The sequence below is a fragment of the Heterodontus francisci genome, chromosome 7, assembly GCF_036365525.1.
Source record: "Heterodontus francisci isolate sHetFra1 chromosome 7, sHetFra1.hap1, whole genome shotgun sequence".
NCBI lineage: Eukaryota > Metazoa > Chordata > Chondrichthyes > Heterodontiformes > Heterodontidae > Heterodontus > Heterodontus francisci.
In genome coordinates this window covers 30,052,874-30,078,327 of record NC_090377.1, presented here as the reverse complement: position 1 = coordinate 30,078,327, position 25,454 = coordinate 30,052,874, and the positions used below count along the sequence as shown (strand labels likewise).

The 25,454-nt window shown below is 39.6% G+C and overlaps 1 protein-coding gene across 13 annotated transcripts in view; it reads left to right on the top strand.

The window, feature by feature from the left end:
* Positions 1-25,454, top strand: part of LOC137371914 (methyl-CpG-binding domain protein 5-like) — a 321,882-nt gene that overhangs the window by 227,460 nt on the left and 68,968 nt on the right. For all 13 annotated transcript variants that reach the window (XR_010975306.1, XR_010975305.1, XR_010975304.1 and 10 more), the window contains one exon: positions 10,626-11,600. Coding sequence is in view for 9 of the 13 variants with exons in the window: in XM_068034970.1 (XP_067891071.1) it covers positions 10,626-11,600 (975 nt within the window). In the remaining 4 variants the exon portion in view is untranslated. The remainder of the gene's footprint in view (positions 1-10,625; positions 11,601-25,454) is intronic.

Genomic DNA, 25,454 nt, shown 5'->3' with positions numbered 1-25,454 from the left:
ATTCAAGCAGAATAAAATATGATAGACCAGTCTAAATGTGAAAATATTGCTGAAACAAACTGGTGTCAATGTTTGCTAGATGTCTCATTATCAATACCTCTTAAGAACCTTGCCTTGTTAGATTTTTATCATTTTCTATTTCTGTTAATTTCTTGGATATATTTTGTTAACACGATGGTGCATCATCCTTTCATCTCCAGGGCTTAGATTTAAATTAGTATATGTGAATGATGTTAAAAGCCTGTTCAGCTTTTGGGAGATGTAAAGGGAGTTTTTCCTCTGCTTCTAGTGATGCTGTCTATAGCTTGGCCTTTACAAAAAATAAAGAAAAAAATGCCCAAAATGCTGATAAATACCATTAAAGAACCTAATCTAAAGCAGTAATTGTAACCCAAAATACTAGGGAGTAGACTGAAGTACTGAAATGATAACATTTGCTGAAATATCCTGGATTATTTATTATCTATAGATACATACTGGGAACTGATAGTTTAAACAAAATCGTGTAACTGTCAGAACAATACAGTGGGTTAATTTGTGTCAATGATTGATTCCCTGTAAATATTCTATTTATATAATATATAACATGGATCCTATTTCATATTGTCAAAATTTAAAACTGTCAAAACACTACCTACTTGATGAGATTTAGGATTGCATTAGGAGTTGAACTGCATGGCATGACATACATTAAGATGTCATGTGGTGCTGTATTGTAACATGGAGGCTGAAGCTTGAAGAATGAGTTTGTTTAGAAAGTTTCATAAGACTGTCAGAATGCTTTCTGTTTTGTCCCTAGTATGTTTTCTACTTGATAACATAAACCTACAAAAGAAATTATTCAAGATTATTAAAACTGCTTACAGATTTGTTATGCAAGTGTTCATGTTATGAATGGTTTCAAAAGGTTCTGGTGGAAGCTGACTATGGTATAAACTACTACCATAAGTTAAACATGAATTGTGATAATTAGCACAGGTGATTTGTTCGCACTCACTATCTACTCAAATGGACATTTTCACTACCTCCTGGACTTTCTGTGCAAATTTGCACAACATGGCGGAAGGGTCGAGAACCAGAGGACACAGACTTCAGGCGATTGGCAAAAGAACCAGAGATGACAGAAGGAAAAACTTTTTTACGCAGCAAGTGGTTAGGATCTGGAATGCACTGCCTGAAAGTGTGGTGGACGCAGATTCAATCGGGCTTTCAAAAGGGAATTGAATAATTATCTGAGGAGAAAATGTTTGCAGGGCTATGGGAAACAGGTGGGGAAGTAGGACTAGATGAGTTGCGCTTAGAGAGCTAGCACAGACACGATGGGCCAAATGGCCTCTTCTGTGCTGTAACCATTCTATGATTCCACTGATGATTTCCCAGATTAATCACTACAATTCTGAATTCTAAAGGCTTTGCTTCAGCAATATCTTCAGAATTGTATGTTGTCTGCTATTTTGCTATTTATGAATTCTTGACCACTGGTGATATGTGATTTGTACATGCACTGTAGCTACTACAAGTAACTAAATCGCTTCTTCAAATATATTGGTCCTGACCATATTTTTAGGTTAATGCAAATATAGGTACCGAATTGACAACTTTACTCAAACTTTAACAAATATTGGAATAACGCAGGTTGTCGACAGAAAAGTGTACAACCTCAGTGCACTTAGGTTGTTTGACAAAATTTGATGCCTGCAGCTTATTTGACTTTTGAATACCTAACAAAAATGAGAATGGAATGTGTATAAGGAAATCATATTTGTTCCTAATCAGGCAAGAGGGATAATTTAACGCACTCTTTTATCAATATGCTTGAAGAAAAGACACATTTAAACAAGTGCTGCAGTACTCTTCCTTTATCATCAATACCATCGCTAGTGTGAGAAGCAGAAACACTCGTATGCCATCTTAGTTATATAACTCTTAGACTAGATAGGACAAAATGTATGATGATTCTATGACTCAAAAAATGTCGTCATACCATAAGTAAACAGTCACTTGTGTATGAAAAATAACTTATTAAGTGAGCACCACTTAACTTCATTAAGAATTTGGCATGCTTACTGAAACATCACATCGAATAAACCAAGCTTAGCCAAGAGCAGAGTCCACATCAACAACTTGGATTTATAGAGTGCCTTTAACATTGCAACACATCCCAAGCTGTTGCACAAGCATTAATAATCAATATTTGACAGAGCCACCGACAAAGATGTCAGGACAGATGATGACCAAAAGTTTGGTCAAAGAGGTTGGTTTTAAGGAGTGTCTTAAGGGTAAGAGAAGAAGGGAGATTTAGGGAGGGTATTCCAAAGCTTGGGGCTTAGTCAGTTGAAAGCACAGCCACAAATGGTGGAACAATGAAAATCGGGGATGCGCAAGATGCCAGCATTGGAGAGGCACAGATATCTTGAAGACCTTTAGGGCTGGAGGTGGTTACAGAGTGTTACAACCAGGTGAGAAAGGTGTGAAGGGGTCCCTCTCAGCCTTCACCTGGTCTTACTGTAACAGGGTTAAATTTTAAACAGTGTTTTGAGCTCCCTGTTTGGTGAATCCTTGTTCACCGCTTTCCAATTATAAGGCAAGAAATGAACACAAACAGGCTTTCTTAGGTTTAAAGAAGAAAGGTGAAATGTATTAAAATTTAAATTAAAAACTCTAATTCAGTTAACGCCTATGGATATGCGCTGTGCCCCACGCCAGCATGCATATGCGATACATGCAAATAGGGACAGAAAAGATAAAGTGGAAAAGTTTGAAGCAATCTCTGAGGGGGTTTTTTTGTCACTGTGTTTCGAACTTGCTGTAATGTCCTTTTGTTTGAAGGTATGGTCTTGCTTTTCGTTGGGGCCCAGTATTCTTCTTAAACCTTGTTCACTGCAGGAGACTTTTCTCTCTTGGGGTTCATTTGTCTTCAGTTGGTTTTTGGAGTTCCGTGAGAAAGAGATGGGCGCAGACAGGAGAGGCTCTTTTCAATCCAGGGGCCAAGAGCTTTCTCCCAGTTCAAAACACTGTCACTACAATTTAAAACTCCCCAAGTTAGCCAGCAGGGTGGTCATGTGACCATCTGGTTTGAGCAGGTCTGTTCTGTGTATTGTGAGCAGGGGATAGCTCCTTTGTTCCAACACTGTTTACTAATATGCAAAAATGTCTTTCCGACCAGAGGCCTGGCAATTCCTTGTAACAGGCCTTCTCCTTCCCAGCAGCAATTTGAAGTTTAATGTCATGTGGCGAAATTAATGTGCCTCATTCTTGGCAGGTGGGGGCCTGCGAGACGAGATAGTGTGCCAGGATCATGGAGGGATTTGAAAGCAAAAATTAGAACTTTGTTTTTTTTTATTTTTAGAGATACAGCACTGAAACAGGCCCTTCGGCCCACTGAGTCTGTGCCGACCAACAACCACCCATTTATACTAACCCTACAGTAATCCCATATTCCCTATCACCTCCCTACACTAGGGGCAATTTACAACAGCCAATTTACCTATCACCTGCAAGTCTTTGGATGTGGGAGGAAACCGGAGCACCCGGCGAAAACCCACGCAGACACAGGGAGAACTTGCAAACTCCGCACAGGCAGTACCCAGAATGGAACCCGGGTCCCTGGAGCTGTGAGGCTGTGGTGCTAGTCACTGTGCTGCCCAAAATTTTGCATTTTAACTTTAGAATGGAGGCATTGCAGGACTGGGATCCAGTGTAGGTCAACAAACATGGGTGATGTTATGAACGGGATTTGGTGTGAGTTAAGGTACGGTGTTAGAGTTTTGGATGAACTCGAGTTTATGTAGGGTGGAAGGCCAGCCAGGAGAACATTGGAGTATTGAAGTATTGAGGTAAGAAAGGTATGGGATAGGGTTTCAGCAGCAGATGAGCTGAGGCAGGGACAAAGTCCAGGTGAAGAGAAAAGGATGGTGTTTAATTTTGTGGTTCCTAAATCATTAGGCTTATCCACCATTGAATCACCATATTCATTAATCTCAGTTGAGCAATCATTTCATTCATTCCAATCCTACTGATACTGAATCACAAAATTAGAAACAAATAAATAATTTCCTCCTTGGATTCTTGAGAAAGTCATGATAATTTCCATATCGAGTCTGTACGCAACTTTTTTAAAAAAAAACGAGGCTGTGCAGCAAAATTATTTTTTGTGGATCGTTGCAAGAATAGCTGAAAATATTTTTAATATGAATGGGATCTTTGCGTAATTTCTTTCAAATAATTTGATTGAGGTATGTTAAAAATGCAAGTTTCAAGGCATGTGCTGTAAGCCAAAGATACCAGTCACATTTTTACAAATTACAATTTTGGAAAATAATTAGCCTTTCATATTGCGTAGGTATTTTTATTACTCAAATTAAATCAAGTCATTTGGCTGGACAAGTGTTTATTCTATGCAGTCTATTTCCTTAAGGTTCCTTGAGTGTGTCACTAAGATGCAGAGCACACCACTGGAATAGGTCAGAGTTTGGACTGAGTGCCATGGGGCCATTATCCCTATTTTCACTCAAATAAGAGTAATTCCTTCCTTACTCTTTATAAACATTCAAATCCTCCTCAGTAGTACTCTTCTACTCTTGTGAAAACATATGAATTATATAGATGGTTTCATGCAAGCACCATCAATATTTAGGCTGAACTGAGCATTTCACTTATGAGAAAAGCTATTAGTGACATTTAAAATTGCTGACCTGTTCTAGATGGTATTTTGGAGCCTTGAGTATTTTTTTCAATAAACTGAGATCTGGCTAATTTGATACTGCAATTTGGGTATACACATTGTTCTGGTTCTACTGTACTTGATAATCAACATTAAAAATGTACTTTACCAAAGGATTCTTGTAGCTGCAAAAAAGAATCACTATTTTGCAAGCTGGAAAAAGCATTTGAACATCTGAGACTAAATGACATTTTTGCTGTTGAGAGTCCAGTTTCATCTTTTTGTTTGTATTTTAATCTAGAAAAACCTGCTATTTACATTCAGCAACAACTTGCATTTTTAAGTGCTTTTAGCATAAAGAATGTCCCAAGATGATTCACAGATCGGTTTGAGGAAAAATGGATGTCAAACCAGGAAAATGTATCAATTGACATGCAAAATAAACGAGGTCCAGCACAGGACATTTTGCTAACTTATGTCATTCTCAGTTTGTAATTTTCCAATTATCTAGGATTATTAAGCATCTACTTGATGAAAACATCCAGCTAGTAGGATGCAGAAATTGTAACTGTTGCTGGCAACATCTGAACTTAACAGATGAGTTCCTGAAGATCCCATAGGAAAAAGCAAAGGAGTGAGAATTCTCGATTTCTCACCAATATCGATGTTTCATGGTGCGTGGCTTCTCTTTCCCCTTTATCTTCCCACTCCAAGGAAAATCATGGGGTCCAAGTTGCAACAGTATCATGCCATATTCCAAGTCTGTGAAGGTAGAGAGAAAAATTGTGTTCAAAAAAAATCTCTTTTCTATTCAATCATATTTTGGAATTAAGATCTCTACTGTACCAGGGAATTAAGGCTAGGGAGACTGAAATAAATGAAAGAAATGGCCTGCCTGGCTCCATTGTGAAGACTGTGCTTATAGTTGTTCAATAACTATCTTATGCTGAATTATGAAATGGCAAACATGAGCATTCCAAGAGTTGTTGATATGAATACTTTAACCATCATTTAGAAATGATGTGCAGAATTTATTTTAATAGAAATGCAGTTTTAGTATAATTTAGATTAACCGTATAAACATTTGGGACTAACAGTAGGAACTAAACAACGTCAGTCATATTGGAGGTTGGGCTCCATCTGAACTGAATTTGATCTTAAAGCCTCCCCATGAATTGTTTTTATTTACAAGACTATATGATAATACAGCTGAAGAGTGCTGTAACAAGGGCATCACTTTTACAAAATTCATTCTGGTATTTATCGTAGAACTGTAGAATTTTACAGCTACAGGCTACCATTTAGCCTCTTGCACCTGTATCAGCTCTTTAGAAGAGCTACTGACTTAACTCATTCCCCTGTCCTTGCCCTCTAACTTTTGTAATTCTTTTATTAAAATATTTTTTGAAAGCTACCATGATTTCTTCCACCATTGTTTCTGGGAGAGCATTCAATGTCTGAACTATGATCTGTGTTACAAAAATATTATTTCCTAACTTCTCCCTTCTTTTGGTGATCTAAATTTATGCCCTCTACTTAACAACTCACTGACAAGGGGAATATTTTTCCTGATTCACCGTACCAAAATCTCTCAAACTTAAACATCTCTCTGATTTTCTCTTAACATTCTTTGTTCTAAGTCTCAATTTCTCTCATCTTTCCTAAAAATTGAAGCTTCTCAATCCTCTTATCAGCTTAGTCAATCATTGCTCCTGTTCTACAGCCATGATATCCTGCCGAAAGTATGGCACCCAGAACTGGACACATGTTCTGACAGCAGCCTAACCAGTGATTTATGTATGTTGCAATCTATACTGCTGTTTATAAAATAGAATGGTTACAGCACAGAGGAGGCCATTTGGCCTGTCATGTCCTCACCAGTGCTCTGTGAGAGCAATTCAGTTCGTCCCACTCCCCCACCCCTTTCCCTATAACCCTGCACATTTTTTATCTTCAGGTGCTTATCCTGTGCCCTCTTGAAAACCACAATTGAATCTGCCTTCACTCACTCAGGCAGTGCATTCCAGATCCCAAGCACTTGCTGTGTAAAAAATGTTTTCTCATGAAGCCTTTGGTTCTTTTACCAATCACCTGGTGCTAGGTTCTCAGCACCTCCACTAAAGGGTACGCTATCTATCTATTCTGTCTAGACTGGTCATGATCTTGAACACCTCTATCAAAACTCCTCTCAACCTTCTCTAAGGCGAACAACCCCAGCTTTTCCAATCTTAAGATTCTATAATTCTGTGATTATAAAATCGAAGATCCCATGAGCTGTTTTTCTAGCTGCAGCAACTTGTCCTCCCAAATTTAATGATTTGTGTTTTGAAGCCCATGACTCTGCTCATATTAAAGTTTCTTCATCTGCCATCTATGTCCTCTCGTACTTCCCCTCAAAATGCATCATCTGGCATCTATCTGCACAATCTACTAAATTGTTTCTGTTCTTGAGCAGTTCATCTTCACGGTTAACTATACTCCATATTTTTGTGTCATTGGTAGTTTTGATGTGCCCCTATACCCAAGTCAGGATCATTTATATGTATTTTGAAGAGCGATAGTCCCAACTCTGATGCCTGGCAAACATAATTGTTTGTATTCCTCCAGTCTGGAAAACAACTATTAATCAATTATTATAAAAGCAAAATACTGCAGATGCTGGAAATCTGGAATAAAAACAAAGTGCTGGAAATACTCAGGTCAGGCAGCATCTGTGGAGAGAGCAGAGTTTCTGCTGAGTATTTCCAGCATTTTCTGTTTTTATTCATCACTATTCTCTGGTTTCTGACCTTTAACTAATTTCCAACCCATGCGGCCAAACTATCTTTAATACCAAGCGCCTTAGTTTATCAGCAAATTTCCTATATCGTACCCTATCAAATACATTTAGAAAATCCATGTGTATAGCAGTCACTGCATTTCCTACCTCAAAGCACTCCATTAAATTTGTCAGATATGTCTTTACTTTTACATTTATTTAAAAAGGGTTCTGAAGATTTGCTGGGGCCACAGCGTTCTTAGAGTGCACTAGTGCTTCAGTTACCCTGTCTCAACTGCTGTTTGCTAACGTGCTGCAGTCTTGAATTTCTGCTTGTAAGGAGCAGAAATTCAAACAACACTTTTGGAATAGATTCCACAGGCAGGACAAGTGGTAATTGAAGCTTGGCACTTATATTCTGCATGAATTTCATTTGAGACTGCATTGACATCCTTGTGTTCCAGCACGAACAGTTCTGGCTTAGCCATCAGTGACTCTTGTGGTGTTACTCAAATGTAATTTTGTACAGCTTTGGCAACCTGGTTACAGCTGTACTTCAGTTTGAGTTGATGATTCTTATGCAATCTATTAGTCTTATGGTTTTGAAATGCGCAACAGCCAGGAGCAAGACATGAATATTGTAAGCAGCCAGACAAATGGACTCAACATATCACTGGGCAGATATTTGTTTCTGGGAAAGTTATGGTAATTTTCATGAATATAAAATTAACACAAGGAGAAATTGAATATTTAATAGCTGTTCAATATTTTAAAAGGGTATTTTTTTTTAGTAAGCTATTAGGATATTTTAAAACTGAAAATATGGAATGTATTTCCGGTTTCCATCCCATATAAATGTTATCAATTAAATTCTATCTTTACATTATCTTTCACAATGACATGACATCAGTGTCAAAATGCCATTAAACCGAAAACTGGAAACTAAAGAGCAGGTAAACAATTATATTGTTAGGCTACTTGAGCATTTTCAAAAACCCTTTAATTTTTTTGAAACTCTAGATGTGTAATTTTAAACTAACAAACTATAACAGGCATGCAGTTTAACTGGGAGGTTCTGTTGCAGCTGCAGAAACATATAGCAGTTGGAGGTCTTATGTCTTGGCTATGCTGTAGATCTGTGAGATTGCAAAAAGGTTTTTCATTGATTCACAATAATCTTCATTAAGGAAAGTAAAGTTACGCTAATTTAATATTTACTTCAAAATGTGTTTAAAACTGATGTAATTGTATACCTAAATTTTCTAACTCTAGATCATTTTAGGTATCAGTGATTGGAATCATTCTTCACCTTTTAAGATATTACATTAATGTAGAATCTCAAGAATCAAAGCCAAGTGTTAAACTAATCTGGACCATTAAAATTTTATAAATCAACTAATTAACCAAAATGAACTGCAATTTAATAAATACCTTAAAAATATTTTTGGATAAGCAGATCAAATGGTTTTAAAATATGTTTATTGCCTTTGTAGTATTGCTGCAGTTGAGTAGTTTCATTGAATTGTTGGTATCTTTGCACTGATCTGGTAACACTTAGCCGGAAAATGTAGCATTGCAAGTATTACTTGGTCATGTATTGCAATTTTTTTTAAACCATTGCAAACCTTTTCTCTTAGTAAGAAGGGAAGCTTTTTGTCTGTGATTTTCACAAGTCAGTCAGACAGCAGCATGTAATAAATAAATCTGATTGGCAGATAAATGCCACTAACTGCACAAAAATGTTAATTACACCATAAAGAAAATGGGGAGGAAGAAATTATGTATTGGGCACTCTATTTAAAACACAATCTTTTGACGCTGTCCCTAAAGTTTGTAAAATCATTCTTTTAAATTAATACAATACATTAGGGTGAGCTTTGAATCTCGCAGATTCATATTCATTTGGACGACTCAAAATTATGTGCCAATTAAGCAAATGTTTGCAGTAGCATGTTGACATTATGTGCTGATACTTCATATTTTACAGGTTTCCAATGCCAATTGGAAATATGACAAGTTATTTCAAATTCATTTTAAACTTTGTATCAAAATTTCATGCCTGGCACTTTTTGTGTCCTGTTTCCTGGGTTGTCTTGTGTTATCTGTCCAAGCACTAGTTTTCCTAAAAACTGATAACATGGTTGATGTTTTCCAGTGAATATTCCTTTTTATTTGTCCTGAACTACTATTTGCCTCAGTGGCTGCATGCTCTGTTGCAAGTGGGGCAGGGAAAGAACAGCAGGAGGCCCTATTCTGTCTCTCAAAAGACCTCCATGTTGAATGATAAATGGCAGCACTGACCTATAGACATACTCTTCATAAATAGCCCTGCCCTCCTTGCTGCAATGAAAAGCAACAAATGTAAGGATGTAAAAGGAAAGGGAGGAACAGATTGGTAGCTATAACAATAAGATTTGAAAACTTAAACTGCTTGCCCTGGATTCAAAACGATTTTAGAACAGACAAATTAAACTAATGTGAAATATTGAGCATACTATAAATTGTAGCTTGTAGGACAGCATACAAAATGAAAATTTTCGCATTAAAATTATCCTGGTAAGTGTATAATACTTTTATAGAACATGTTTTAATTTGTTGGAAAATATACCTTTGAATTCCATAAACTCGAACAAATTTAATCGGAGTATTAAGTTTTCTGTTTTCACTAAAACATTTTGATTTGAACTGAGATGTCTATTCCACCGACTTTTGTAGGGCCTGGTGATGCAGCTTTTCATTCATGATAAACTGCCTACCTGGTTGTATTAGCCTACTTTTATAGAGGGAAAGAGGTAGGATAATGTGCCTTTCTGCCTCATGTAATATTAAGAAAAGCATCAACTTTAAATTCTTGTTTTTTCAGTGTCATTAATATTCTAATTAGTTGAGTGTTGCTTTTATGCATTTTTGTTCCAGGTTGAAATATTTAAGTTATGATTAGTATACCCAACTGGCAACAGATGAATTAAGGAGCTGGCTGTTATGGCATTCCTTGCTTTTGAAGAACTTTGGAAACTGAGTTTATATCACAACTGGTTAATTAAACCAGCTTTATAGTCTTCTAGTAGTTAATCTTTTTGTGATGCGAGTTCCTGTGCTGAATTATTCATGTAAACATAGATATGTGACCTGCATTCACTGTAAATACTAATGCAGAGAGTTGCGATACTTTACTCATCTTTAACTTGTCTGTGTGGGTTTCAGGTAGTTCTGGCCAGCCAGCATCCATGGCCGTTGCTGGCACCAACCAACTTGCCATTACCAAGACAACATCCGTTCTACAAGATGGAGTTATAGTTACAACAGCGGCTGGAAATGCATTGCATGGTCAGCTTCCCATGGGGAGCACTCTTCCTTTCATTGGTCAGGACCAAGCTTTTCAGTTTGGACATGCTGTCCCTACAAGTAGCAATCTTACCCACCCTCTGAACCCAAACCTCCTTGGCTCTCTGTCCATCCCTTTAGCAATGAACCAACAGCAGCTCCTGAACCAGAATATGCTGAACATGTTACCTACATCTGGCGATGGAAAGGGAGAAGTCTCTGTTAACCCTTTGGGAATTCTGAACCCAAATTTAAATGCAGCTTTGACTTTGCTCCCTGGTGATATGGCTGCACAGACTCTGCAACCTGTTCAACTTTTGGCAACCTTGTTTCAAAACCAGGCACAAGCTACCATGCTCCCACTTACATCTTTTAACTTAACTCTCCCTGATTTATTACAGCAGCAAAACCACCCTTCACCTTCAGTGACACAGATCCAGCCCCTGGCAGATCATTTGCATAGCAATCAGTTAGTTAGTAACAGGACAGAAAACCTTTTGACAAACCCTCTACCAAACCTTTCAAGTAATGACACTACTTCAAATCCTCTCCTCCTCCCAGCAGCCCCAGGATTGATGGCCTTGAATCCCCATCTGTTGAGAAGTGTTTTGCATTCTCCCTCAAACCGTGCTGCTAATCATTCTGAGGTTTCCATAGTAACCTCATCCCAGGCAACCACTACCACCACATCATCATCAGTAGCAGCACTTGCTGTCTCAACTCTTGGTGGGACAGCAGTTATGTCAATGGCAGAATCGCTGCTACCCATTTCAGCTGCTGGGCATGCATCAGGACCTACAAAACCGAACAACTCTTTGCTACCGCACCTCCCTTTGTTGGGAGCCAGCCTTCTTGGTAAGTTTTGAATTTGCCAAGTGATTGGTACATTAAATATTTTACTTTTTAAAAGAAATGCAACAAACATTTCTGCAATGTAAATTTTACTTCCTGTTTAAAACATTAGTAATTCTTTAAAGAAATACAAATACATGTACAAGAATAAAGGAAGAAATGTTTTGGTCAGGAAAATTGCTCTTAACCTGCTACATTTTGAAATGTATGTAAAATCTATTTGTATAGAGGGACTACATTTATTACTATCTCAGCTACTCCAAATTTATATTCAGATATCTGGGTAATTTTACTTTGAAGAGAGATTATTGTGGAGTAATATTAAGTGGTTTTTCAATAAAAGCATCTATACATCTTACAGACTGCGTAGATTGACGTGAGAAGGTAGTGTGCAACATATAGTGACATGAAATGTTTTCTATTTTTTTTTGTTCGAAAACATGTTGCACCTTAGAGCAGTCTTATAATGAAAATACAGTGGGCCATAGGAGTGAATCTAATGATGGAAGCTGTTTAATTAGACTAGATATTTTGCACTGTAAATTGCTGAAATTGTGAGCTGATAACATCGCTGCGTGGGAAACAGTGCATCTGGGACATGAATGAACAGGGCAATCAACTCTGTATCTCCTTAACCAATCAGATTGAAGGATAATGAAATGAACAGAACAAGGACGAACAAAGGAAGTGCAAATTGGAATGGGTGTATTCAATGTTAAATCAGGTAGAGAAAGAGAAAGGGAGGGGAAAGAAAGATTGGATTAAGAGAGGAAAAAAGAGACAAAGGAAAAATGAAAAAAAAAATCACATTTTTTAAATATCCAACAATACTTAAAACCTGAAGGAATGAGACTCCACATTTGTAATAATTGATATTCAGTGCCAGAGATGTTATTGGCAGTAATTATCAATTAGAACATCATTAAAAGAATCTGACAGCTAATCCTGATTTAATTAAATATGCACGGGCATCAAATGGCCCCAAATCAGACTCCTTGCATCACTTCAGACCAGCTGCAACTTTCTATGACAAGTTTAGTCTGTAACTCCTGTGCAAATATAGCAACTTCATACTGCTCAGTGCATTTCAACAGTGAACCAGACAGCAAGATGCCGTTTTCACGAAGCCAATGGAGGAGCAGCACATTTTGGACAGCAACTTTTGGATTTCTGTGTTTAATCATGCAAATACCCTCAATGAAGTTGCTGTAGCATTTGCGTATAAATAACAGTGCCATTAGCCTCACTGTTATTTTGACAGAAAGTTATGGCTAATATAGAAGAAGACAATGCTGCATTCAAGATCTTCAATTTATTTCTAGTCTCTACTCAAATTTTAAAAATCTATTTTTAAATAAATAACCTTTAATAAATTGAGATTTCAACTAGTTTACAGTCCTTTTATTATTTCTTTAACAAAGAATTTTTGTTTGGAATTTGAGTAAAGAAAATCTTTACTAACAGCATTTTTTATACTCGTGTATGTTTAAACCAAACTGAAGTACGATTGCATTTTGGAAATGATGCAAAACTGCTGCTATTAAACTCAGAAGTATGAAATACCCATAGCTTACAACCACCAACTTGTGCAAGTGGATTGTCTTTATCAGGAGAATTGTGAAAAATCTTTTGTGCAAACAGTATTGAATAATTTGGTGTTCATTTTATCATCCAAAAAATGTTTTTGAGTATGTTGGTGCATTTTCCAAATAGTTTAAAATTAATCAGGCCAGTAGAAGGATGTTATATTATTGTCTTTAATGGTATAAAACTTGTTTATTTATGCATCAAAGATATATCAGTGCAATACAATTCGATACTCGTTTGCTCACGAGATTATATTTTAGATGTTATTTTTGTGGCCTCTTTAAAAGTATCTCTTCCCCTTGCCCATCCCATGCAGCATTTGTAAATGAGAGGGCCTTGGCTAATTGAATGGTTACAATGTTTTATCAGGGTAAGTTGCTGCTTCCAATTTTGTTACCCTGGTGGATGTACTGGTACCTTCTCGTGGTATAGCTTAATTGCTGATCTGAAATTCACGCACAATTATGTGTCCTATTGTTTTGCAGCCAGTCTAATCAGTTTTAATTGTATCAATTAATAATTGTTCTGTCATAAATATGACTTGCCAGGAGGCTGTGACTATAAAATGTTTTGCAGCAGTCCAAATGGTTTGCACAGAATCTTAAGCAGCAGCGATTCCACCACTTCTCCTGCCTATGAAATTCTCTGTCATTGCCTGCAGCTTTGCTCTTTATACATAGAAGGTTAGGTTCAGAGCTAATAGCCACTTCCTGAACTGGAACTGTTGCAGTTTGAATTAGATTATGAAAAAAATCATGTATTTGCTGTTGGTATCTAGTACCATTTTTCCAATTCTTTACAATCTCCCATCGGCCATGAGGGTCAACCTTATGTAATATCCTTTCGCTGCACTTTTTTCCAGTGTTGTTTGGTTGAAATACTGGAGAGAGACATCTTGGTTCTGAAGTTCATATATTGCAAATGATTCTCTTCGCTCCAAGCCCTTGACAGTTACTTTTGAAAAGTCATAGGTGTATAATCTTAGGTTTTTAGGCTATAAAATTATTTCTGGACCTGTTATTTTGAAGTCTATTGCTTTTGTCCTTCATGTAGCCTTTAAAGAATTATAGCATTTGTGTTGTGAATATGCAATAGTATATTGCTTATGTTCCTGGGCTATCACGCCAGATTGATTTTGTAATAAGTATGCTGGCACCTGGAAAAAAATCACCATGAAAGCTGAATTGCCATTTAAAAACCCAATGAGTTTACTGACTCCCATCTACATTACATGATTGATTGATTGAATTTTAATGTCCTCTGTAGTAGACTTACAATTGCCTCAAGAAACTTCTAAGGGCAAATGGGAATGTGCAATACTTGCACCCCTTATATGCCCATATTCCAATAACAAACAAATTGTAGGGCACTGTTGAAAAAGAGAGGATGGGGCATGTTAGGAGTCAACCCCTTCCCCCATTCTTAATTTAGGGAAAAGTAGACAGCTACTGCAGTTTTTATCAGAACAATATAGGTTAATTCACTTTCAAATGACATAAATGTACACCTCACTATGATTTAAGCATGGGGATAAAAACAAAATCAAGTTCAAATTCTAGAAATCTAAAATAAAACATAAAATACTGGAAATAGACAACAGTTTAATTCTGCATTCAGTGTTCTGTTACATAGTTAATTGAAACATTCTTCTGTCTTCAGTTGGTAACAAACCTGCTATGTATTTCCAACATTTTCTATAGTTGGCAATAGAGCTGATTTTAGTAGGGACTTCTGGTTGGTTTGGCTGTTCAGTACAGGGTTAATGTAAATGAGGTGATGCCATAACAATGCAGGACACATGGCACAGTGGCGCAGTGGTTAGCACCGCAGCCTCACAGCTCCAGCGACCCGGGTTCAATTCTGGGTACTGCCTGTGCGGAGTTTGCAAGTTCTCCCTGTGACTCCGTGTGTTTTCGCCGGGTGCTCCGGTTTCCTCCCACAGCCGAAGACTTGCAGGTTGATAGGTAAATTGACCATTGTAAATTGCGCCGAGTATAGGTAGGTGGGAGGGTAATTGAGGGAAGGTGGGGATGTGGTAGGAATATGTGATTCATGTAGGATTGGTATAAATGGGTGGTTGAGGGTCGGCACAGACTTGGTGGGCCGAAGGGCCTGTTTCAGTGCTGTATCTCTAAATAATAATAGTTACAGGTTGAATGGTGAGGCATTTAAGTATTTTTCATATCCAATACTATATCTTAGAATCTTTAATAAATAATACTTGGTAATCTAGTTGCACATCAAAGTAACTAACAACTTTATGCATTATAATATTCCCCAGACTGGCACAATAATTTCATTTTCCCCAGTCAGGTTACAGACTTTATTAGTGTAGTATAATGTACATAAGTTGTTGCTGAGTAGATTATTTATATAGACCTGAAGCATCATCACAGGATGTAATGTTACGAGTCTGTAGCTCGTGCTACTCAGTGTGTTCATGTAGATACCCAAGTAAGAAGACCCCCCATAAATAAACTCCTGTTACTTTGACCCAGAGTCTACTTTCCTCTTCGATACTGTTACAACCAGGTGAGAAATGTGTTCAGGAATCTTTTGCTTTCTTCACCTGGTCTTATTGTAACAAGGTTTAATTTTAAACATGCTGTTTTGAGCTGCCCTTTGTGAATCCTTGTTCACAGCTTTCCAGCTAGAAGACAAAGAAACCAACTCTCTCAGGTTTTCTGAGGTTTAAAAAAGAAAGATGAAATTTTATTAAAACTTAAACTCTAACTCTAATACGGTTAACGCCTACGGATATACGACGCACCCACGCGAGCATGCACACGCAATACACACATGCAAATCGGGATAGAAAAGAGGAGAGGAAATTATAGTAGAGAGAGAGGTTTGAGACAATATTAGAGTTTCTTGTTTACTGTACTTTGAGCTCACATGATTGTCGACAGCTCTTAGTTTTCGTTGAGGCCCAGTATTCTTCTTAAACCTTGTTCACATAGGAGACTTTTCTCTCTTTGAGGTGTTATTACAGGATTCAGTTCCGTGGGAAAGAGGTGGAGGCAGGCAGGACTGGAGAGGATGTTCTGTTCCAACCGGGAGCACATGGCTTTTTGAGTTCAAATTCTGTTTTTCCAATTTAAAATTCCCCTAGTTGGCCAGCAGGTGGTTACATGACTGACTTGTTTAACCAGGTCTCTTCTGTGTATTGGGGTAGGGACTGGTTCTTTTTTCCCAACAGTGTATGGTACTGTGCAAATGTCTTTCCAGTCATGGGCTTGCAATTTTAAGTTTTAATGTTCATGTGGCGAAATAATGTGTGCCTCAGTCTTGGCAGGTGCGGGTTTGCCTGATAATACTTAAGAGCACATATTCTGCTTTTCTATTTTTATGACCAAAGTGAGCAACTTCACACTTCCCTACATTATACTCCATTTGCCATCTTGTTGCCCACTCACTTAACCTGTTTGTATCTCTTTGCTGCCTCTCTATGTCCTCCCTGCAGCTTATGGTTCTACCGTGCTTTGTATCATCAGCAAGCTTAGATACATTACTCTGTGTCTCTTCATCCAAGTCATTAATATAGAGTGTAAATAGCAGAGGCCCTAGCACTGATCCTTGTGGCACCCCACTATTCACTGCCTGCCAACTTGAAAATGCCCCATTTATGCACATTCCCTGCTTCCAGTCTATTAACCAATCCTCAATCCTTGCTAATATATTACCCCCAACACCATGAGCCCTTATCTTGCCTATTAATCTTTTATGTGGCACCTAATTGAATGCCTTTTGGAAATCCAGCTATACTACATCTACTGGTTCCCCTTTATCTACCCTACTAGTTACATCCTCAAAAAGCTCTAATAAATTTGCCAAACAGGATTTCCCTTTAGTAAAATCATGCCGACTTGTTCGAATCATACTCTGCTTTTACAAGTGCAATGTTAAGACTTCTTTAATAATAGTTTCCAGCATCTTCCCAACGACTGATAGGCTAACTGGCCTGTAGTTCCCTGTTTTCTCTCTACCTCCTTTCTTGAAAAGCAGTGTAACATTTGCCAACTTCCAATCTGATGGGACCATTCCTGAATCTAAGGAATTCTGGAAAATCATAGCCAGCACATCCTCTATCTCTGCAGCTATCTCTTTTAAAACCCTAGGATCTAGGGGAATTGTCAGATTTTAGTCCCTCAAGTTTCTCCAATACTTTTTCTCAGCTGATATCAAGTTCTTAATTTCTCACTTTTTTTAGCCCCTACGTTACTGCCTATTTCTGGTATGGAACTGGTGTCTTCTACTGTGAAGACAGACACAAAATATTTGTTCAGTACCTCTGCCATTTCCTCATTCCCCATGATGATTTCTCCTCTCTGCCTGTAAGGGACCAACATCTACTTTAGCTACTCTCTCCCTTTTTATGTACTTTCAAAGCTCTTACAATCTGTTTTTATATTGCTGGCTAGTTTACTCTCATTCTATTTTTTCCCTTTTTATCAAATTTTTGGTTTCTAAAACACAGCCAATCCTCAGACTTGCTACTATTGTTTGCAACATTGTAAGCCTCTTCTTTTGGTCTAATACTCTCCTTAATTTCCTGAGTGAGCCATGGATGGGTCTCCTGTTACTTTGACCCAGAGTCTACTTTCCTCGTTCAATGCTAATAGCACATTGACAAGATAGTACAATTGGTGGTTTTAATGTCCAGTAGTTCTATGACCAAGGGACTGACTTGTGCTCAGCCTGCACAGGAACTTCCGGGTTGCTGCACAGTGTAGGGGGACCATTGCTTGGCTGTTAATAAATAGTGAATAGTTTAGGTTCCAACACAGATCCCCGTGAGGCTCCACTGGCCACATGCTGCCCATTAATCGCACTTTCTGTCTCCTGCAACTCAGCTAATTTCCTAACCAGGTGAATAATTTGCCTTCAATTTCATAGGTTTTAACTTAAGCTAATAGTCTCTTCTGAGGGACTTTATATGGGCTTCCAGAAGGCATTTGATAAAAAGCACCGATAGACAGTCCCCTGCCCACTACTTCGATCAGGTTGGTCAGGCTTTGCAAATCCTTACGCAAGTTGGTGTATATGAATTGGTTGCTCAATGTCAAGCTTGGGTTTTAAAAATGTGTAGTTTGTATGAAGGAGGAAGCACATTGAGATATTCAATGATTCCTCGAAGGTGCGTGGACACGCAGCAATCAGGAATGTCTTCTTTGGCCTCCTTGTCTTGAGAGACAATGGGTAAGTGCCTAGAGGTGGTCAGTGGTTTATGAAGCAGCGCCTGGAGTGGCTATAAAGGCCAATTCTAGAGTGACAGGAATTTGCCATGCAGAGAACAAACAGGCCTCGCACAAGCATCGTTCTTTTTAAGATGTGCAGCCACACCTCAATCTTAAAGGAACTGCATAGTGCAACAAGCCAGCCATGCACAGCTATCATAAGTTAGAGGGAACATTGGAAGTAAGGATTTCTAGTTTACAGATCCTTAGAAAGAATTGTGTTAGAGTAAAAGATGGTGGCAAAAGACTTGATTTAAACGTCGACAGATGAAGAGCACATGGAGTGGAATTTTTGGAAGCTGGGAGGAACAGGATGAAAAAGTATAAGGGAACACTGATAAAAGCGGTCACTAAAGAAAATGGAAAGCTTGCAATGTGTCATGCTGATGCAAGGAGAAATTGTGAACTTTATAATGAATTTATGAAACAAATCCAAAACAAACACTTTTCCTAATGGGATCAAGAGATCGTGACCTTATCCTGTACTGCTAATACACATGGAAACTGCAAGAAACCTGAGTCAATCTTCATCTCTGGACCAGCCTTGGCGGAGGCATTAAAATGTAAATGAACCATTCTGTGTTGATGGCTACTTCTCTGCAACGAATTGGGTTAACAATGGCATTGCAAACTTGGTGACTCCAAATTTAAACTAGAGAGAATGGGTCTGCAAAAAAACTCCACTTTATCAAGATGGAATGAAGATAAGTGACACCCAGACCCCATTGTCTAACAATGGCCTCACCATTATGATAACAGAGAGAAACTCTGGTCACAAAACAGAAACCAGGTTTCTGATCAGTTTTAATGAGAGATTCTGGGCAGACAAAACCAGAAGCAGAGAGATCCATCTATGCTATGGAAGAGACAAGACCCTACCTAAGATTAACAGCTTCGAACTACATGTCGGCAGCAAGCGGAGTTTGGCCTTGAACTCCCTACCTGACAAATCATACTGAAATTTCGCCAGTGACCTTTGGCTGGAATATAACAAAAGCAGTCTGCAGCAGTGCATGTGTCTTCCTAAATCTCCCAAGTCTTGCTTCAATGAAGAAGGGAAAAGAATACCGACCTGCACCTTTTCAAGTCTTCACTCCAGGGAAAAGCAGGTTAAACAGAGGACACTTTTAAACCATCAGACTTAAATGCATGTTATCCTTTATTCTCTATCTTTTTTGTGTGTGTGTGTGTGTGAGAGACTGGGTGAAGTTGCATATATTTTCAGATGTTGGACAATAAACATTTCGCTTTCTGATAACCTGGCAGTTGTCTGTTTGTAGACCATTAAAATGCGAAGTGAATAAATCATTTTAAACAAAATGCTGTCTTTGGTCAGTCGAGAGGTGAAAAAGTGGGTATCATCCTTATCAGCTCCCATCTGTCCATAACAAATGATAAACTTGTGCCAATAACTGAGTGCAAGATTTCCTTGTGTGCAATTGAGTGAATTGATGAGCAACAAAGCAAGATGCATTGCTTTTCTTCTAAATTTGGCACAATAATATTTTTTTTGTTCATTGAGTGAAATCTAGGCACGTGAAGCAACAATGCTTTGCACCTCCCTGTATAGCAATCGTAGATGCAGTTGGATGCATTAAGATACCAACCTTTCACCAGTGGAATCTTAGTTCAAGACAGACTAATAGTGTCTCTCTGGATGAAATGGCCTACCTGAGATGAGTTTGGGCAGCCTCAACCACATGCATCTAAAGCATAAAATTGCAGCAACTGGCAACATTTGCGATTTGGGCAGCAAGAATGGTTGGCATAGGAAGTAAAAATATCATACGATACAATCGAAGATGATGTCCTGAGGTTCAGGGTAAGGAAAATTGAGGGAACCATTTTTAAAATTATTCATAAGACTGCATGTGCTCTAAATTAATTCTATGCAAATCAAAACAGATTAAAGGAAGAACAGAGGCCAATGTGGTCATATTGGGATATGGAATGATGTTCAGGGTAAGAAGACTGATTCCAAAATATACAAAGAATTTATTAAGAACTAAATATTAGATCAAGCTCATTGTCTTTGGACCCTGCCACAAACTCCATTCCCAGCCACTGGCAATTTTCTGAGGCTGAACCAGACTCTTTGCAATCATGGTGTCATATTTAACCCCAGGCTGAGATTCTGATCACCCATCCGTGCCATCACCTAAGACAGTCTACTTCCACCTCTGTAACATTACCTGATTCTGTGCCTGCACCAGCTCATCTGCGCTAAAACAATTAATGACTTTCTTGCACTCCTAGCTTGCCTCCTGTTTTCCATCCTTTTTAAACTTGAGCTCATTCAAAGAACAGTACAGCACAGGAACAGGCCATTCGGCCCTCCAAGCCTGCACCGATCTTGATGCCTGCCTAAACTAACACCTTCTGCACTTCCGGGGCCCATATCCCTCTATTCCCATCCTATTCATGTATTTGTCAAGATGTCTCTTAAACGTCGTTATCGTATCTGCTTCCACCACCTCCCCTGGCAGCAAGTTCCAGGCACTCACCACCCTCTGTGTAAAAAAAATTTGCCTCGCACATCCCCTCTAAACTTTGCCCCTCGCACCTTAAACCTATGTCCCCTAGTAACTGACTCTTCCACCCTGGGAAAAAGCTTCTGACTATCCACTCTGTCCATGCCGCTCATAACTTTGTAAACCTCTATCATGTCGCCCCTCCACCTCCGTCGTTCCAGTGAAAACAATCCGAGTTTTTCCAACCTTTCCTCATAGCTAATGCCCTCCAGACCAGACAACATCCTGGTAAACCTCCTCTGCACCCTCTCCAAAGCCTCCACATCCTTCTGGTAGTGTGGTGACCAGAATTGCATGCAATATTCTAAGTGTGGCCTAACTAAGGTTCTGTACAGCTGCAACATGACTTGCCAATTTTTATACTCTGTGCCCCGACCGATGAAGGCAAGCATGCTGTATGCCTCCTTGACTACCTTATCCACCTGCGTTGCCACTTTCAGTGACCTGTGGACCTGTACGCCCAGATCTCTCTGCCTGTCAATACTCCTAAGGGTTCTGCCATTTACTGTATACCTCCTACCTGCATTAGACCTTCCAAAATGCATTACCTCATATTTGTCCGGATTAAACTCCATCTGCCATTTCTCCGCCCAAGTCTCCAACCGATCAAGATCCTGCTGTATCCTCTGACAATCCTCATCATTATCTGCAACTCCACCAACCTTTGTGTCATCTGCAAACTTACTAATCAGACCAGCTACATTTTCCTCCAAATCATTTATATATACTACAAACAGCAAAGGTCCCAGCACTGATCCCTGCGGAACACCACTAGTCACATCCCTCCATTCAGAAAAGCACCCATCCACTGATACCCTCTGTCTTCTATGACCGAGCCAGTTCTGTATCCATCTTGCCAGCTCACCTCTGATCTCTTGTGACTTCACCTTTTATACCAGTCTGCCATGAGGGACCTTGTCAAAGGCTTTACTAAAGTCCATATAGATGACATCCACTGCCCTTCCTTCATCAATCATCTTCGTCACTTCCTCAAAAAACTCAATCAAATTAGTAAGACACTACCTCCCCTTCACAAAACCATTATTAGTCTCTCACTAATAAGTTCGTTTGTTTCCAAATGGGAGTAAATCCTGTCCCGAAGAATCCTCTCTAATAGTTTCCCCACCACTGACGTAAGGCTCACCGGCCTATGATTTCCTGGATTATCCTTGCCACCCTTCTTAAACAAAGGAACAACATTGGCTATTCTCCAGTCCTCTGGGACCTCACCTGGAGCCAATGAGGATGCAAAGATTTCTGTCAAGGCCCCAGCAATTTCCTCCCTTGCCTCCCTCAGTATTCCAGGGTAGATCCCATCAGGCCCTGGGGACTGATCTACCTTAATGCTTTGCAAGACACCCAACACCACCTCCTTTTTGATAATGAGATGACTGAGACGATCTGCACTCCCTTGCTTAGGCTCATCATCCACTAAGTCCTTCTCTTTGGTGAATACTGATGCAAAGTACTCATTTAGCACCTCGCCCATTTCCTCTGGCTCCACACATAGATTCCCATCTCTGTCCTTGAGTGGGCCAACTCTTTCCCTGGTTACCCTCTTGCTCTTTATATACATATAAAAAGCCTTGGGATTTTCCTTAATCCTGTTTGCCAATGACTTTTCATGACCCCTTTTAGCCCTCCTGACTCCTTGCTTAAGTTCCTTCCTACTTTCTTTATATTCCTCAAGTGCTTCATCTGTTTCTAGCCTTCCAGCCCTTACAAATGCTTCCTTTTCCTTTTTGACTAGACTCACAATATCCCGCGTTATCCAAGCTTCCCGAAACTTGCCAAACTGGTCTGTCATCCTCACAGGAACATGCTGGTCATGGATTCTAATCAACTGACGTTTGAAAGACTCCCACATGTCAGATGTTGATTTACCCTCAAACAGCTGCCCCCAATCTAAATTCTTCAGTTCCTGCCTAATATTGTTATAATTAGCCTTCCCCCAATTTAGCACCTTCACCCGAGATCTACTCTTATCCTTATCCACAAGTACCTTAAAAGTTATGGAATTATGGTCACTGCTCCCGAAATGCTCCCCCACTGAAACTTCGACCACCTGGCCGGGCTCATTCCCCAATACCAGGTCCAGAATGGCCCCATCCCTAGTTGGACTATCTACATACTGTTTCAAGAAGCCCTCCTGGATGCTCCTCACAAATTCTGCCCCATCCAAGCCCCTAGCACTAAGTGTGTCCCAGTCAATACAGGGGAAGTTAAAATCACCCACCAGCACAACCCTGTTACCTTTACATCTTTCCAAAATCTGTCTACATATCTGCTCCTCGACCTCCCACTGGCTGTTGGGAGGCCTGTAGTAAACCCCCAACATTGTGACTGCACCCTTCCTATTCCTGAGCTCCACCCATATTGCCTCGCTGCATGACCCCTCCGAGGTGTCCTCCCGCAGTGCAGCTGTGATATTCTCCTTAACCAGTAATGCAACTCCCCCACCCCTTTTACATCCCCCTCTATCCCGCCTGAAGCTTCTAAAGCCTGGAACATTTAGCTGCCAATCCTGCCCTTCCCTCAACCAAGTCTCTGTAATAGCAACAACATCATATTTCCAAGTACAAATCCAAGCTCTAAGTTCATCTGCCTTACCTGTTATACTTCTCGCATTGGAACAAATGCACTTCAGACCACCAGTCCCGCTGTGCTCAGCAACATCTCCCTGCCTGCTCTTCCTCTTAGTCCAACTGGCCTTATTTACTATGTCCTCCTCATTTATTTCACTCGGTGTTCTGCTGCTCGGGTTCCCAACCTTCCTGAGTGATGCTAGCAAACCTTGCAGCCAGGATATTAGTGCCCCTCCAGTTTAGATACAACCCGTCCTTCTTGTACAGGTCCCATCTGTCCCTGAAGAGAGCCAATGGTCCAGATATCTGAAACCCTCCCTTCTACACCAGCTGCTCAGCCACATGTTTAGCTGCACTAGCTTCCTATTTCTAGCCTCACTGGCACGTGGCACAGGAAGTAATCCAGAGATTACAACCCTAGAGGTCCTGTTTTTTAACTTACTACCTAACTCCCTAAACTCCCCCTGCAGGACCTCATCACTCTTCCTACCTGTGTCATTGGTACCGATGTGGACCACAACCTCTGGCTGTTCACCCTTCCCCTTCAGAATGCCCCCTATCCGTTCAGAGACCCTGGCACCAGGGAGGCAACATAGCATCCTGGAGTCTCTTTCACGTCCAAAATTCACATTCAAAACTCTGCTGCCCATATCTTTACTCAAACCAAGTCCTGTTTACCTATCACCCCTGTACTCAGTGGTCTACATTGACTCCCAGTTTAGCAGCACTTTAATTTAAAAATTCTCATTCTTGTTTTCAAATCCCTCAATGACCTCCCTATCTCTGTAACCTCCTCCAGGCCGACAACCCTCTGAGATATCTGTACTCCTCCAATTCTGGCCTCTTGCACATCCCTGAGGCCCTAAGCTCTGGAATTCCCTCCCTTAAACCTCTTCACCTTTCTACCTCTCTTTCCTCCTTTAAGACATTCCTTAAAACTTCGTATTAGACCATGCTGTTGATCATCTGCCCTGTCATTCCCTTATGCGACTCGATGTCACATTTTTTTGGTAACACTTCTGTGAAGTGCTATGGGACATTTTACTACTTTAAAGGTGCGAAAAAATGCAAGTTAGGATTAGATAAACTGTAAAGGTAATTTTTTAAAAAACAGTTCCCGAACGATCTCGAGGATGAATGCACCACCTATGTCTTATGAAGCCTACAGGACAGAAGGGTTTCAGTTCTCAGCCAAGCTCAGCATTGCTAAAGCTAGGGAATGGAAAACATTCAACCAAATTTCCTGTTTCTCGTTACATTTCAGCCACTCCAATAGAAATCATATGTAAACGTCTAATGAGAACAACATTTCACAATCACTGATTAACTAGCCTGGCAGTTCTCAATTTCTAGACTCTCACACAAGGACTCTACAAAGCATAGTGAGGAATACTCTCCAATTTCCTGGAAGAGTGCAAGTTCAACAGCAGTCAAAAAGGTTGACACTGTCCAGGACAAAACAGCCTGCTTGATTTGCACCCCAGTCACCACCTTAACCTTCACTCCCTCCAGCACTGGCGCATAGTGTGTACCATCTACAAAATGCACTGCAGCAACTTGCAGAGGCTTCTTCAATAGCATCTACCAAACCCACAACCTCTACCAGCTGTAAGGACAAGGGCAGCAGACGCACAAGAACACCACTGCCTCCAAGTTCCCCTCCTAGTCTCATACTGTCCTGACACAGAAATATATTGCTATTTCTTCATTGCTGGGTCAAAATCCTGAAACTTCTTCCCTAATAGCGCTGAGAGTACCTTCACCATGTGTACTGCAGCTATTCAAGAAGGCGGTTTACTACCACCTTTTCGAGGACAATTAAGGATGGGCAATAAAAGCGGGCATCCCATGAATTAATTTTTTTAAAATTCATGGTGGGTTAGCAGTGTTGTGCCAGATGTTGCATGCCAGCATGAG